The sequence below is a fragment of the Excalfactoria chinensis genome, chromosome Z (assembly GCF_039878825.1).
Source record: "Excalfactoria chinensis isolate bCotChi1 chromosome Z, bCotChi1.hap2, whole genome shotgun sequence".
NCBI lineage: Eukaryota > Metazoa > Chordata > Aves > Galliformes > Phasianidae > Excalfactoria > Excalfactoria chinensis.
The window spans coordinates 47,204,693-47,218,727 of record NC_092857.1 but is presented as its reverse complement, the minus strand read 5'-3'; the positions used below and the strand labels follow the sequence as shown (position 1 = coordinate 47,218,727).

The following is a 14,035-nucleotide window of genomic DNA, read 5'->3' as shown; positions in this document are numbered from 1 at the left end:
ATGGGGCATCCACAGTCTGTGTCAGGATTTCACCATCATAGAATTATAAAAGAGCAGAATGGCTTGGGTTGAAGAGGACTGCAATGATCATCTCGTTTCAAGCCCCCTACTACATGCAGGGTCGCCAACGACTACACCCTATCACTATACAACTGTAAAGTCAGTTCTCCTCCTGTTCATAAGCTCCCCTCGAGTACTGGAAAGCCGCAACTGGGTCTCCCTGGAGCTTCCTTTCCTCCAGGCTGAAGAAGCCCAGCTCCATTAACCAAGGAGAGGTGCAGCCCTCTGACCAACTCCAGGGCCACCTCTGGACCCACTTCCATAGCTGCACTCCTCGCTGAGAGCCCAAGTACACAGCACTCCAGATGGGGGCTTCACGAGGGCAGGGCAGAGGGGGAACTGCCAGCATTCCAGCTCCCCTTTCAATTGCTATCGCCTGCTGTATCTCGTTTGTTCTACATCTCTTGCAATTACTACGTATTCTATCATTAACCCGGTTTATAACCTTGCAAAAGAAAGCATTTTTTTTTTATAGCTGAATAACTTGTCTGACAAAGAGTAACCAGGCAGAACTGCCACTCGTTGCTGCTCCTGGCAGCACCCACCGCCCAGCCGCCACACCGCCGGGCGCCTTCCCGACCCCGGGGCAGCGGACGGGGGGGGGGGAGGCGGGCCAGCTTTGGGACGCGCCCCTTCCGCGGCGGAAGTGCGCACGGAACCAGACTGACGGTAACGGAGCGACTTGCAGCCCGGCCCTGCAGCGGGTGCGGGCCCAGGAGATTAACAGCGGGTCGCGTACGACCCTCCCCTGCCTACGGCTGGTCCGTAGCCTACGCTGGGACGACCCTGGGGTGGCAACGGCTGCTACCTTGCCGGTACAGCCGAAGCGCCCTGGTGCGGGGCGGGTGCATCTGCAGTCCGCAGCCCTAAGCGCGGGCTGCGCTTGCGCGGAGCTGGGTCTGTGCCGGGGGCGGACGGACTGACCGGGTCCTGCTGCTCTGTGAGGCCTCCCAGCAGCTGTGGGGAGTTAAATGGCCGACGCTGCACCGCAGATGTCTGCTTAGGGAAAGTCGCCCTAGAGAGGGCAGTGGTCTGGTCTTGTGGAAAGAGACCCGTGTTATGTGTATCTTCCGTTGTTCCCTGGGCACTTTGGGTTTGTTTCTTGGGTTTTGTGTTTTTCCAAAGGTCTGGTTTTGCTGTTTGGTTGCTTGGAAACCAGAGTATATTTTTCATATTCAAAGAAGTTTCATTTTTGCAGCAAAGTCTTTCTCTTCTTAAGGCTCCTTGAAAGTAATTTTCATTTGTTGAGGTAAAATTTTTACTGTGTCTACAGGTAGACAAGGCAAAGATTTGCTTGAGGGCAGCAATTATGTTCAAAATAGACAAATTAGACCATTACTGTAATTTAGTGACAGGATTTAGGGTTATCTGTGTCCTGTTAAAAGTTTACTTCATTTATTGAAAATATTTTCCTAACAGTGAGTATATTTTTACGTGTTGTTTTCTAACTCAGTTGAGATAATGACCAACTTTGAAAAGAACTTCCATCAGGAAATGGTTTCTCAGCTGCATAATTTTGCTGCGGTTGGAGATGCAGCCAGGCTGAAAGCATTGCTCAGCCGTTCCCGGTCACTGATCAATGCGACTTCAGATAATGGCTGGACAGCTCTGATGTACGCTGCGAGAAATGGACACTTTGATGTTGTGCGGATTCTTCTTGAAGGAGGGTAAGCTGTTGAGTAGGTCCTGTTGAAGTGCGAAGTCCCATTCTTCCCATTTAAGTGTGGCATCAGATAAGTACGCTTACTTGGTGGAAAGCAGAATTGTCAGGGTTAAAACTCATAAATTTGTGTTACTGTATAAATGGATTGTGCTACTGCATCATGGTTTCCATACTTGCTAACAGCAGTTCTTACAGTATGAGGATTTATAAAGGTATTGCTTTGATCTTCAAAGACAGGGTCACTCACCCCGGAAACCAATACAGTATAATAAAATACAATGATGCAACCCCATTACAAATACTGTTCTGAGTATGGATTTGATATGTTTAATTGTTCCACTTAGGCTTTTTGTCTCAGGTTTAATTGTAATATACTTGAACCTGTGTTATTGCAGAACATTTGCAGGCACATTGGCCATTATTTTGGACATGGTAGACATGCCTTTAACAAAGTCAGTTATTGCTGAATTTCATCCATTTATTTTTATTATTTTTCAGATGCTTCTTCCTTTTTAAACTTTTTGGTCAGTATGACACCAGGCATGTTTTTTGTTTGTCAGGAATGTAGTTTAATTTATGTTTTCCGTTCTCAAGTCAACTCCTGTAGTTCTGGTGTTGGAAGACACCAAGTAAAACAAAGAATGCTTCAAAGGTCTTGAAACCTCAGGATTCTTCTAAAGCCTGTGTAAAGCTAAGATTGACACATTTCTAATAAATAACATTTCAAAATGAGAGCAAGAGCTCGGCTGACCTTTACAAGTGGTTGTCCCTCATGTTAGTATTGACATCAGTGTTATTTAAGGACTTTGTCAGTGACACGTACTGTAGATTGAGTGCACTATCAACAAGTTCACATCATGGATGATGGCAATCTGAGTGGCGCAGTCCTTGGAGGCATTTAAGAACAAGCTGTATGGGGCCCTGGGCAGACTGATGTAGTGGGAGTTATCTCTGCCCAAGGCAGGAAGGCTTGGAATTACATGAGGTCCCTTTAAGGTCCCTTCCAACCCAAATGTCTCAGTGATTCTGTGAAGACCAGTTAGTTCCTTTCTCTACCCCTAGTTACACTGCCAAACTAGACTAGATCATTTTGTGGTTATCAGTAATTATCAAGTGTTCTATTCTACATCCTCCTGGATTTTCAAACCCGCATTTTTAAGACCTACTAAGGTACTGTACCACTTTCTGCTAGAGCTCACTGTGGAGTCTCAAGGGAGTCTTCGTATGCACCATAATTAGTGTATTCTAGCACATAGAGCAGCTCTGCTGTGCCACATATTGTAGATTGAAATCCTGTTTTTGAGGAGCCCTCTGAGATTTTGGAGGATCATAGAATAGAAGAATCAGAAGGTCATAGAGTCACAAGGTTGGACAGGACCTACAAGATATCTAGTCCAACCGTCCTCCCATTACCTTTGCTACCACATGCTACTAAAGCATATCTCGTAGCTCATCATCCAGATGCCTCCGGAACGCTGCCAGGGACGGTGACTCCCACCACCTCCCAGGGCAGCCGTTCCAGTATCTGACCACTCTCTGAGAGAAAAGGTTTTTCCTTATATCTAATCTAAACCTCTTCAGGTACAGTTTGTGGCCATTTCCTCAGGTCCTGTTTGTTGCCTGGGAGAAGAGGCCAAGCCCCTCCTCATCAGAACCTCCCTTCAGGAAGTTGTGCAGTGTAATGAGGTCTCATCTGAAGAAGTTGTCAGTTTGATAGAAGTTCTACTTTCTATTAAGAAAAAATACAATAAAAGGAATTTTCTGCTTGTAAATACCCTTTTCATTGCCATTCTCTTAGGCAGTATTTACTGTTGTGTTGCTACAGCCTCACTGGTTTCATATCAGTCATGTATAGTAATAGCAGTCATGTGGAAAAACACAATTGCTGGATGTATAAACATGAATGTCAAGTACAACTAGCAAGGTAATGTTAATATAACATTCCATAAGTGAAGCCTGAGTGTTGTTTTTTTTTGAATTCAACCATGCTTGAGAAAATAAATGTTTATAGACTGGAAGAAAGATCTTGGTGATCTAAAGAGTTGGCCACTGCAGAAAATGCTGAGTTGCAGCTCTATCACAATCTGCATGGACCGGAGAATGTAGAAAGTGGAAAACAACATCAGAAAGGAATTCAGTGTCTGAGCGATAGGAAAATAAGTAGGAAATAAGGCAAGATCTTAACCTAAGAAGACAAAAAGTTTTGAAGATTGAAAATTGAAATTGATTTGAAATGAGCAACATCAGTTCCTTTAACACCAAGAGCCTTTAAATTAGTCTTTGAATACTTTTCCACAGTGTACTCGAACTCTTTCAAGCATGATTTATTTTAGTGTGGAATTTCAAGGAAATGCATTCCTGCCTGTGATAATGTTATCTGTGTACCAGAAGCATGAGTACTCTGATGTCTTCTGGTTTCAAAAACTGCTGAGTCCGATACACATCTACTACATAATATGAAGTTTCTAGTTTTTACAGTAATGTTTTATTGCTAATTTGTAGTTTACAGTTTTTTACAGCATTTTTGTTATACTTAGCCAGTTGGCTTAAAATTGACTAAAGATAATAATAATAACTTACTCTTTCTTGACTGACGTCTCCCCTCCCCACCCCCATTCACCTCCATCCATTTCATTTCAAAAACATTTTTTTTTTAATTTATGAAAATATTCATGAGTCACTGCTTTACCAGATGTTTCATTCGGCTTTGTGTTGGGAACAAAGAGATCTGCATAGGGCAGCTTATGTGCCAGGCTTAACAGAGTGCTACATTTCTCACTAAGTACAGGCCATATTCTTCTTTCTTACTTACCAGTAAAATTGTTTTTTTCAGTGTTTTGATGACTCTCTTGGTAGCTTCTAGAAAACAGTGCTAACTATTTGATTTTGTGTTGCTGGTAAGCCAGAAGAGTGCTCTTGCTTACATTTCAAAATTTCCCCTGTAAAGAATCTTGAGTCAGTGGGGGTCTTTTGTTTCTTTTGGCAGTGAAGGATGGCATGTTGCAGTGTTTGGGATTTAAATTAATTGGTTACTGTTGTAGTACTGCATGGACAGTGCTAAGTGATGTTAAGAATGCAAAATAAAAACTCTGATCATTTTCTAATACCATCAGTATGTAGCCTGAAGAATGCCCTTGATTCCATGCTCTGAAAAGTTGATGCAGCTCGATAGTATCACACAGTATCGTAGTATCACAGTATCATGCGAGCTGGAAGGGACCTTAGAGATCATCAAGTCCAACTCCCGGGATTCGAGCCTTCTGTGTAGCAGAGCGGAACTTCTACCACTTGCGCCACAGGGGGGATTAGAACCTGGGCCTCCGCTGTTGCAAGCGGCACTTCTACCACTGCACCACCAGGGCACACATAGTATCAGATCTATCTGTTGTAACAACAATGCAATATTGGAACTCTTCCTGAAAAATTCACTCTGTTAACTGTTGTTCTTTTCTGTTTCTGTAGGTGTGACAGGTCCATCATTAATAAATCAAGGCAGACAGCACTGGACATTGCTAAATTCTGGGGGTACAAGCACATAGCTAATTTGTTGGCTACTGCAAAAGGAGGCCAGAAGCCTGGTTTTCTGCCAACTGAAGTGAAAGAATATTCAAATTATTTTGGCATGACACTTCTGGACCGAAGAAGTGATAAAAGAGTAGATTCCAAGTGGCTAAGCAAAAAACAAATCCATCCAGCTACAGTGTACATACTCTTCTCAGACCTAAGTCCGTTGGTTTCACTGAATGGGGGAGTAGAGAAGTCACAGCAGCCGGAAGTCAGGCTTTGCAGGCTGCACCACAAGGATGTGGAACAGTGTATGAACCAGACTGAAGAAATCACCTTGATTTTTCTTGGAGTTGATCTACACGTGCACACAAATCTTTTGGCTGCTCACAATGGAAAGGTGCTACAAGATGATGATGAGGATGGGCTCGTTGCTTGGTTTGCTCTTAGCATAAATCCTACTTCTGCTGAGAGATTTAAACAGAAGCATGAGGACTGTTACTTTCTTCATCCACCAATGCCAGCACTTCTGCAGCTACCTGAGGATGAAGCTGGTAAGATGCATAACATGCAACAGTAATCAAATGTGTAGTCAGAATGCTTTGGGATTCACACTTTGAGATTCACTGAGGTATGCTGGAAGGACAAACTGCTGCAAGGTAATCAGGTGTTTTCACTGACATTAGAAACATTAAAATTTTCACAGTCTTGTCAGTGGTTTTGTGAAGAATTCTGTGTTTAAAAATGTGCGATTGCAAAGTGCTAACATCTGCATCTGTGAGTAGTAGACTGTTAAATGTATTCATTATCATGTTTTTACAAGTAACAGTTTTAATATTAATGCATGTGCATTACTGTTGTAAAAAGGAGGAAAAAAATACATATATCCCTTGTTATTGTTTTTCAGTACAAGAAACTAAGTCATTTGTAACAGTGTGTGTTGCATACTTACCTGAGGAGAAAACTGAGAGCAAGTGTTGCAAGATTGGGATTTCAGTTTGAATGAGTGCCATGGGCATTTCGCAACAACTCTGTTGCAACAATTTCACTTTTACAGGATAAAGGGCAAACTCAACTTGCACCTCATGTTTAAGTGATACAATCAGTACCTCCCTATGTCAGGATACCTGTAGTAAATACCTTTTTCACCTTAAAAATTGTGGTATGTAGTTCTGGCACTTCATGCTGGCAAAGAAATTTCAGTTGATCTGGACAAGTATCTTAAATAAATTGATCTATATCTACATCATACTGCATTATATTGCGTATGCTGTGCTGCAAATAAAAAGATGAAAAAAAAAAATTGCATTGTATGACTTCTGATGCAGCTGATGACAGTTTAAGCCATAGTCTACTTTGATTTTTATAATAGACTTTAATACTTCCCATTTTATTCTCTAATATTAAAAATGAACTAGTATGTGATTTTATTCATTTCTAATCTGCTTTTTAAAAGGAGTAGTAGCCCAGGCTAGATCTGTTCTAGCATGGCACAGCCGGTACCGTTTCTGTCCAACTTGTGGGAGTGCAACCAAGATTGAGGAAGGTGGCTACAAGAAAACTTGTGTAAAAGAAGATTGTCCCAGTCTCCAAGGTGTTCATAACACATCATATCCAAGAGTTGGTGAGGATATTGTAAGATAAGCTTGTTCAAATGTTACTAAGTGTATGTTACTCAGGTGTTGTGATTTTTTTTTTAATAATTTCAGTTTCTATTCAGTTCTTACATATACATCTCTTCCCAGATTTTGCTGTTTCAGCTGTATTTAGGATTACAAAATTCAGATTTCTCTCATTTACTTTATTCCCTGGCAAAACATAGCAGTGACAATAACAACATTTAATGCAATGCAGTGTAGTTAGAAATTCCAACAGTATAAAGGATATAATGATATTAAAAACCTAGAAGATTTAATTTTACATTTATCTCTTGGTGACAGCATTAACCATCTTCTCTGGTTTGACTTTTCATTGTCAGTTGTACACTGACAGATTTATTTTTACTCAGAAAATAAGCTTATTCTGTGGCTCATTTTGTTTAACTGTTGCAAAGGAGATCATTATAATTGCTATGGTATTTATGCAAAGATAACAAGGAATGAAAATGAGTTGTTTTTTTTTTTTTCCTGGGTGATATGGTATCACCTTTCCTTCCGCTACTTTTTCTTCTCTTTTGCATTTGTAATTCTGGTACAACAGACTTAAATAAGGAATGAGGGAATAGAGGAAAGACTGCCAAATCAGTATTGTCTGCTTATGCCTTTCTCTGAAAAAGAAGTGCTTACAGACTGCAATATTGTGTATTCTTCTTTATGCCATGTGGCAGATACCTTTAAGTAGGACAACAGACTTTGAGATCACTGACTATGATAATTACTGAAGTGAACCTTTTCATACACAGAAAATACTGGCATTTTAGACAATAAAAAGGAGAAGGTGTGAAAAACAATATCAAGAGAAAAATGTTAACACAGAGGCAGAAACATTTTAAAACAAAATATTGGATTAATTGAGAATAAGAAAGGAAGAAGGTAGATTAACAGTATACAGAAACATATGACAAAAATAATGATACTGGTGGAAAATATTTAGAAAAAAAAAAAGTGCATAGAATGATCAGGAGTGAAAATATGAAGTATCAGATAAGGAATTGATAGCAAACAAGTGAAAGTTGGAAGGTTAGTCAGTAGTGCAGTTAGACTTACTGGCTCTGCATTGTGTATTTAAGTGGAAACTACACCCTACAGGCCTGTGCTTTAAGAGGGGGTGGTAGTAAATTGTATTGTTACTGAAATTGTTTCTATCTTCGGGATGTATAGCTAAGTTAGTATCTCTGGTACTCTTAACAGATTGTATGCTGGGGTTGCAGGTAATTTATGCCCTAGCCTTGGCTAGCAAAGTGCTTACACAAAACATTGGTGTCACCAAACACAAAACAACCAATCAAAGCAGAATAAAATAACTGCTTGTTCTGGGCATTTACACCATTTTGATTTCAGGCACTTAAAGTTTTTGGATTTGTATACACATTTGTGTATATATTTCAATATAGGCTGTTTTTTTCTACTGCTTTTAAGTCCTCCAAAAGTTGAAATATGTTCCTTTAATGTCCATTACAGATCCTGTTGTGATAATGCAAGTCATCCATCCAGATGGGAATCACTGCCTTTTAGGTAGACAAAAGAGGTTTCCCCCTGGAATGTTTACCTGTCTTGCTGGATTTGTAGAACCTGGTGAGTAATTTTCTCTTATCAAATGGTTTTCCCACATACCAGTTTCATACATTGTAAATAATTCAGAAATTTGTTCTATTTTGCATCGAATAAATGTTTGTGTTTCCCACTATATAAGTTGTTGTATTAAAGATACCTGTAGTGTGTTTCTGCAACAGCTGATTTAAAAAAAAAAAAAAAAAAAGTAATTGAGTAAATAGAGGTTTCAAATCGTTCATCATAAACTTCTGAATCATGTATTAAGTGACAATAAAACATTTTAAAATATGTCTAAGGATTATTCTTTGGTGATATTTACAAAGGGGTCTTAATATAGGAACAGTAGGAGTTCTGCTTTGTGCTTAACTGATTGATTAGATGGAAGTTTAGCAGAGGTCTTATAATATTCAAGGAAAAGCAAAGAGTTTTTGCTAGCTGTGGTCAGCAGTAACATTTGGAATTAGTTACAATTATTGGCAGTTGGAGAATAATTTCTAAAACACTTATATTGTGAATACATCTTAATCACCAGCTATAGTGTAATTTATAGTAAGTAACTGTATGCTGAACTATATTCAGTAACTGTGTGCAAGGGAAATATGGCAACAGCATGAATAAGCTGATGTAATTTGAAAAAAAGCTGGGTGGTTTGTTTCTTTGCTTCTTTCTTAATTCTCCCAATTGTAGTACTTTCTGATACTGGCTCAAATACATACATTGAAATTTAAGTTCACTTATTTTACCTGTTTCTGATCAGTTTAACTTAATTCCACTAAAACTTTTATTTCTTAGGAGTTGAAATAGTGCTTGGCATATTGCTTAGTAAAGAAAATGAGATAACCACAGATCTTGAAATTTATCCAGAAATTAATTCTGTAATTGGATGAGAAGACTTAAAAGACTGAAAAGATTGCTTTATTAGTGGGAAGTTATCTTATAGGACAAAGTGAAACATATAGGAACATCAGTGTATATCACAATCTGTATTAAAAAAAGTTTGGTTCTTGCAGAAGTGGTTTGAACTGTTTAAAAAGTATCTTCAAATAAAGCACTTACTGATGTGTGGACTGTCCACTTCAGTGAACCTGTAATCAGTGGTTACTGCAAAGCATGTACATGTGTATGTAAGCTTATGACTATTTACACTCCACGTATACATCCAGAAGTCACTGAATATCTCACATCAGAAGATACCTACAGTGATCACTGAGTCTAGCTGCTTTCCCTGCACAGGACCAATCAGAAATGAAGCCATGATTCTGGGGGTGCACTTCTTGAACTCTGTCAGGCTTGGTTCTGTGACTGTTTTCTTCAGAAGTCTGTTCCATTTCCCAGCCATGCTCTCAGTGAAGAACTTTTGCCTTGTAAATCTTCAGTGAATGTGGACATAAAGTTTTTTCTTAATTTCAGTTTAAGTTTGGAGAATTGTGTGTATATACCAGGATAATGAAGAATGAGTAAGAGAAAGTGAATAATACAGTACAGAATTTTGTACAGGTCTACTTAAGTCTCTATTTTCTTACTGTTGTTTTTGGTAGTTAAACTACCTGCTGTTACATTCTTACTGAAAACTTAAAAGTTAACAACGCTATTTTTAAATGAGCAGATCTGCATTTCAAAATTCATTTAAGGAGCAATGAATATCCTACTGAATTTTTGAAGTGTCAGTTGTGTCAGCATGTACGATAAATTATCAATTCAGGAAATGGTTGTTACAGTGGAAAAACTATGATTTTTTTTATTTTCAGAGTTCCAGTTTGCTGTGGTGGCTAGCCTTATTTGTCTTCTGTGCCCTGAGCTTAAGCTCTCTACCCTGATCCATGAACTAGATGTCTATGTGTAATTGTTTATTGCAGTTTACAACTTTTGAGTCAGTTCAAAACACAGGATGTAATCCTTGTTTGGAGTATATTCATCAGCTCTTTGTTTTTTGCCCTTTTTGATCAGGAGAAACAATAGAAGATGCTGTTCGAAGAGAAGTAGAAGAGGAAGCTGGAGTCAAAGTTGGCCATGTTCAGTATGTCTCTTGTCAGCCATGGCCAATGCCCTCCTCCTTAATGATTGGCTGCTTAGCTGTTGCAGTGTCTACAGAAATTAGAGTTGACAAGAATGAAATAGAGGATGCCCGCTGGTTCACCAGAGAACAGGTAAAGTTCAATTTAATTTCCTGCTCGTATTGATTAGTCTGTGGTTGTATCACTTCTGGCAGAATAGATACTTGCTTTTTTCAGCAAGTTGAATGTGATAGTAATCTCCCCATTTTATCGTACTCTAGTTGCATTACATTGTATTTGTAGATTACACGAACAGTAAAAGGCAGGTACTCATAAGGAGCACAGTAATTACTGGGTCACAGGCAAGTCTGTTTTATGTCATTATTGCCTCTTAGCTGTTCACCTTTTTCGTTCGGGACACATCTAAATTGGAGTTATTGTAGCCTAGTTTTCTTCATAAGCCTACATGCTGTATTTTGGCTGAAATAGTATTCTTCACATGAATTTCTTCAAACAGAATACTACCAAATTTGGTGGGGCTGGAGGTGAGATTTAGGTAAAAATTCTGTGAAGTCATTATTTTAAATATTTTCTCCACAAGGTAATTTTCTAATACTCTGGTACTGAGTGTAATTTACTATGCATTAATGTAAAATTCTGTATATAGATTTTGTGATTATTTAGGCTATAATCAAATGAAACAGGTTATAAGAACTTTTACAGAAAGAGTTAATGAGTAGAAAATGTGAAGATTGCTTATACAACATAGTCTTCCAGGACTTTGCTGCAAGCTACTTAAAAGCTAAACTTCTAATAATACTATACAACTGCTTAGCACTTGCAAGTGTTGTGACTCTGCAAGTCAACTTGAAGGCAAAATTAGCCACCTACAATCTCAGTGTATTTCTAACAACACTAAAAACACCATTTTAAATGGGTATCAGTTATAATACATCTAGTCATATGCAGATTGGTGTAGAACTGGGCATAAATGCACTTCAGAAATGTACTGATCTAAAAGCATACACCCATGCTGCTTCAGAAAATTAACATTCTTTCTCCTACAATATACGTTTAAATGAAAAATAATTCATGTACAGTATATAGCGCCATCTGGTGGATCTTCCATGCAGAGACTTCACAAAAACCTAAATATTATATTAACTGCCTATCTCCACAGTTGTTTGAATAAGAAAGTATCCTTTGGGGCATTTTTGTGCTCAAAAATGTCAGAATCTAATATCCCTTCCAGCTTCATTTCTCTGCATTTTTCTTGGAGACTCTGGTAGTAACTCTTTAATGGCTACGTTAACAATGAACTGATTGATAATCATTGCATCATTATTCCCATGTTGATTCAACATTAGATTCCATATGGCTTATAATACTTCTTCTAAGGGAAAAAAACATGTATTTTTATTGCAGGTCGTGGATGTTCTCATTAAAGGAAATCAGCGTTCGTTCTTTGTACCACCGAGTCGAGCTATTGCACACCAGTTGATAAAACATTGGATTGGAATGAGTGCTAATCTTTAATTAAATTCTTTCTTCTAATGAATTCTAAAATTAGGAATGAATTTCAAAGAACTATTGCTTCTGCAACCACATGAATTTTTGAGTCTTTCTTTAGGTTTCTGAAGTAGACTACACGAATCTTTACAGATTTTTTCAGATCTGAGTGTGAACCGAAGAAAAACTCAGTGAATATCCCAAGGAAGCAGACAACATACAGATGAAATGAATACTTTATTGTGCCCAGCTACTTTTTGTGTGTGTGTAACTTTTGATCAAATTACTATGCCTATCACAGTTATGCTCTTAATGTTGATTTCAGCTTTTCTGTCCCTCACTGGAGGGAGTTACTACATTACAGGAAGGCCTAACCTTTCCTTTAGTCTTAACGCTTCATTTAAATCCTCCAGTTTTGTCATACTAGTATTCTTTTCATTTTTTCCTATCTCTACTTTTTAAATTCTACATGGCACAGAGAATAGCAGTGTTTAGTGTTGAAACTCCTGTCAGTAACAGTTATTTTTGAGCTAATAGCATCATTAAGTGGTGAATATGTAGTACCTTTTATCTCTTACATGAAGAACATTCTAAGCAGAACATTTACTCCTCCTGATCCTCCAGTGTGATTTGGCTGGCACTTAACCAGTTGTGTGAACTTGAATTTGAATTTCTAACTCAATACTCTGTGAAAAATGTTTTGGAAAATCTTTTCAAAAATCCTGAATGTGTTTATATAAGGTAATGCACATGGTGACTGAGTTATTTCATTCTGTGATAGAAATGGAACTTTGGAGCAATGGAGGATAAAAGTAGACTATTTAAAGGACACGTGAAGATATGTACGAAGCTGTTCTATAGAAATTGGGACGGTAGGTTGTTACTGATATTAAGAATTTACAGTTGATAGAGTTACAATCAACCCCATCTGTATGATTGAGAAGGTAATATATTAATTATTTACTTAAGTGTTTTTAATGCTGTAGTTCAGATTTGTGCCTTAATTTATTGTTGTTGAAGGAATACAAAGGCTTGCATCCTTTGAAAATGGAAGGTTATAAAAGCATACCATTATTAATGTCATTATGTCATGAATCAGTACACTGTAATGATGCAGCAATATAAAAAGAAATGCAAATGGCCAGGAGGAAACACAGTGGGGATTATAAGAATTAGCTTATTATTAAGTTGTTCTTTGTTTATTCAGAATAATATGAATATTTTTTTAATCAATGTAAATTTTGTTTCAAAATTTTTTGTAAGTCCAGAATCATTAAAAATGTTTTACAGATCCTAATCTTCTATTAGATTTCTTTCTATATTAGACTTCTTTCTATATAGCATTTCTATTATAGCAACAGTTTTTTATAGCAGTATGCATCAAGCTTCTAAGGAAGAAACTCTTCTGACAGTTAGAGCAGGTAATGAATCATACATTGCTTCATTATTTTCCTTGTTTCAGCCATACCTACAAATTAAGAAAATAAGGGTACCACTTGAGCCATGTGAAGCTGAGAAGGAAACAACGCACTGCTTTGCTTTAAAATCTCTTTTACAGAGGAGAGGAAATATAAGACATTTTCATGGACTACCAGTACTACACCTGGTCAGCAGAATTAATCTTTTGAAAGTGTAAAACAGAAGGAAGTCTAGTTGCAGCTTCTTCATACAGATAGAGAAGAGTGGAGAGCATGAAAGAGTAGTGGAGGAAAACATAAAGAAAGATGAACAAGAAAGGAATGAGGAGCAGGTAGAAGAAGCAGTGTAATGCAAGATATAGATTATATAAAATATAAATAAAATATGGGTTCTATAAAGATAAATCATTTATCACAGTAATATAACTAAAAATATACGTACAGGTTCCATCCTAATATTAGCTTTTCTTGTAGGAAAGTATGTGTATGGGTGGGTTGCTACAGGGATAAGTTTGTAACTGTGGAACTCAGAAGAAGGTCTCCATAGCCAATGCTGAGATTTGGTTTTTGTAATTGAGAATCTGTAATAAAATCTGTTATTAAAAATGCTCATAAGTAATTTTTAAAGTGATACTTTACAGAATGAAAGGAGGAAAAAAAAAAAAAAAAAAAAAA

At 37.8% G+C, this 14,035-nt stretch overlaps 1 protein-coding gene across 4 annotated transcripts; it reads left to right on the top strand.

The window, feature by feature from the left end:
• Positions 1 to 687: 687 nt before the first annotated feature.
• Positions 688 to 13,234, top strand: NUDT12 (nudix hydrolase 12). 4 transcript variants are annotated; one of them, XM_072359686.1, is made up of 7 exons: positions 688 to 729; positions 1,514 to 1,727; positions 5,186 to 5,781; positions 6,684 to 6,851; positions 8,347 to 8,460; positions 10,387 to 10,586; positions 11,859 to 13,234. In XM_072359686.1, exons 2-7 carry the CDS (start codon positions 1,522 to 1,524, stop codon positions 11,967 to 11,969), a joined length of 1,395 nt encoding a protein of 464 aa, XP_072215787.1. In that variant the 5' UTR covers positions 688 to 729; positions 1,514 to 1,521; the 3' UTR covers positions 11,970 to 13,234. The 4 variants fall into 4 exon arrangements, with proteins under 4 accessions (XP_072215787.1, XP_072215786.1, XP_072215785.1 ...); XM_072359685.1 differs by having other exon boundaries at positions 706 to 821; XM_072359684.1 differs by having other exon boundaries at positions 707 to 875.
• The last annotated feature ends 801 nt before the right edge of the window (positions 13,235 to 14,035 follow it).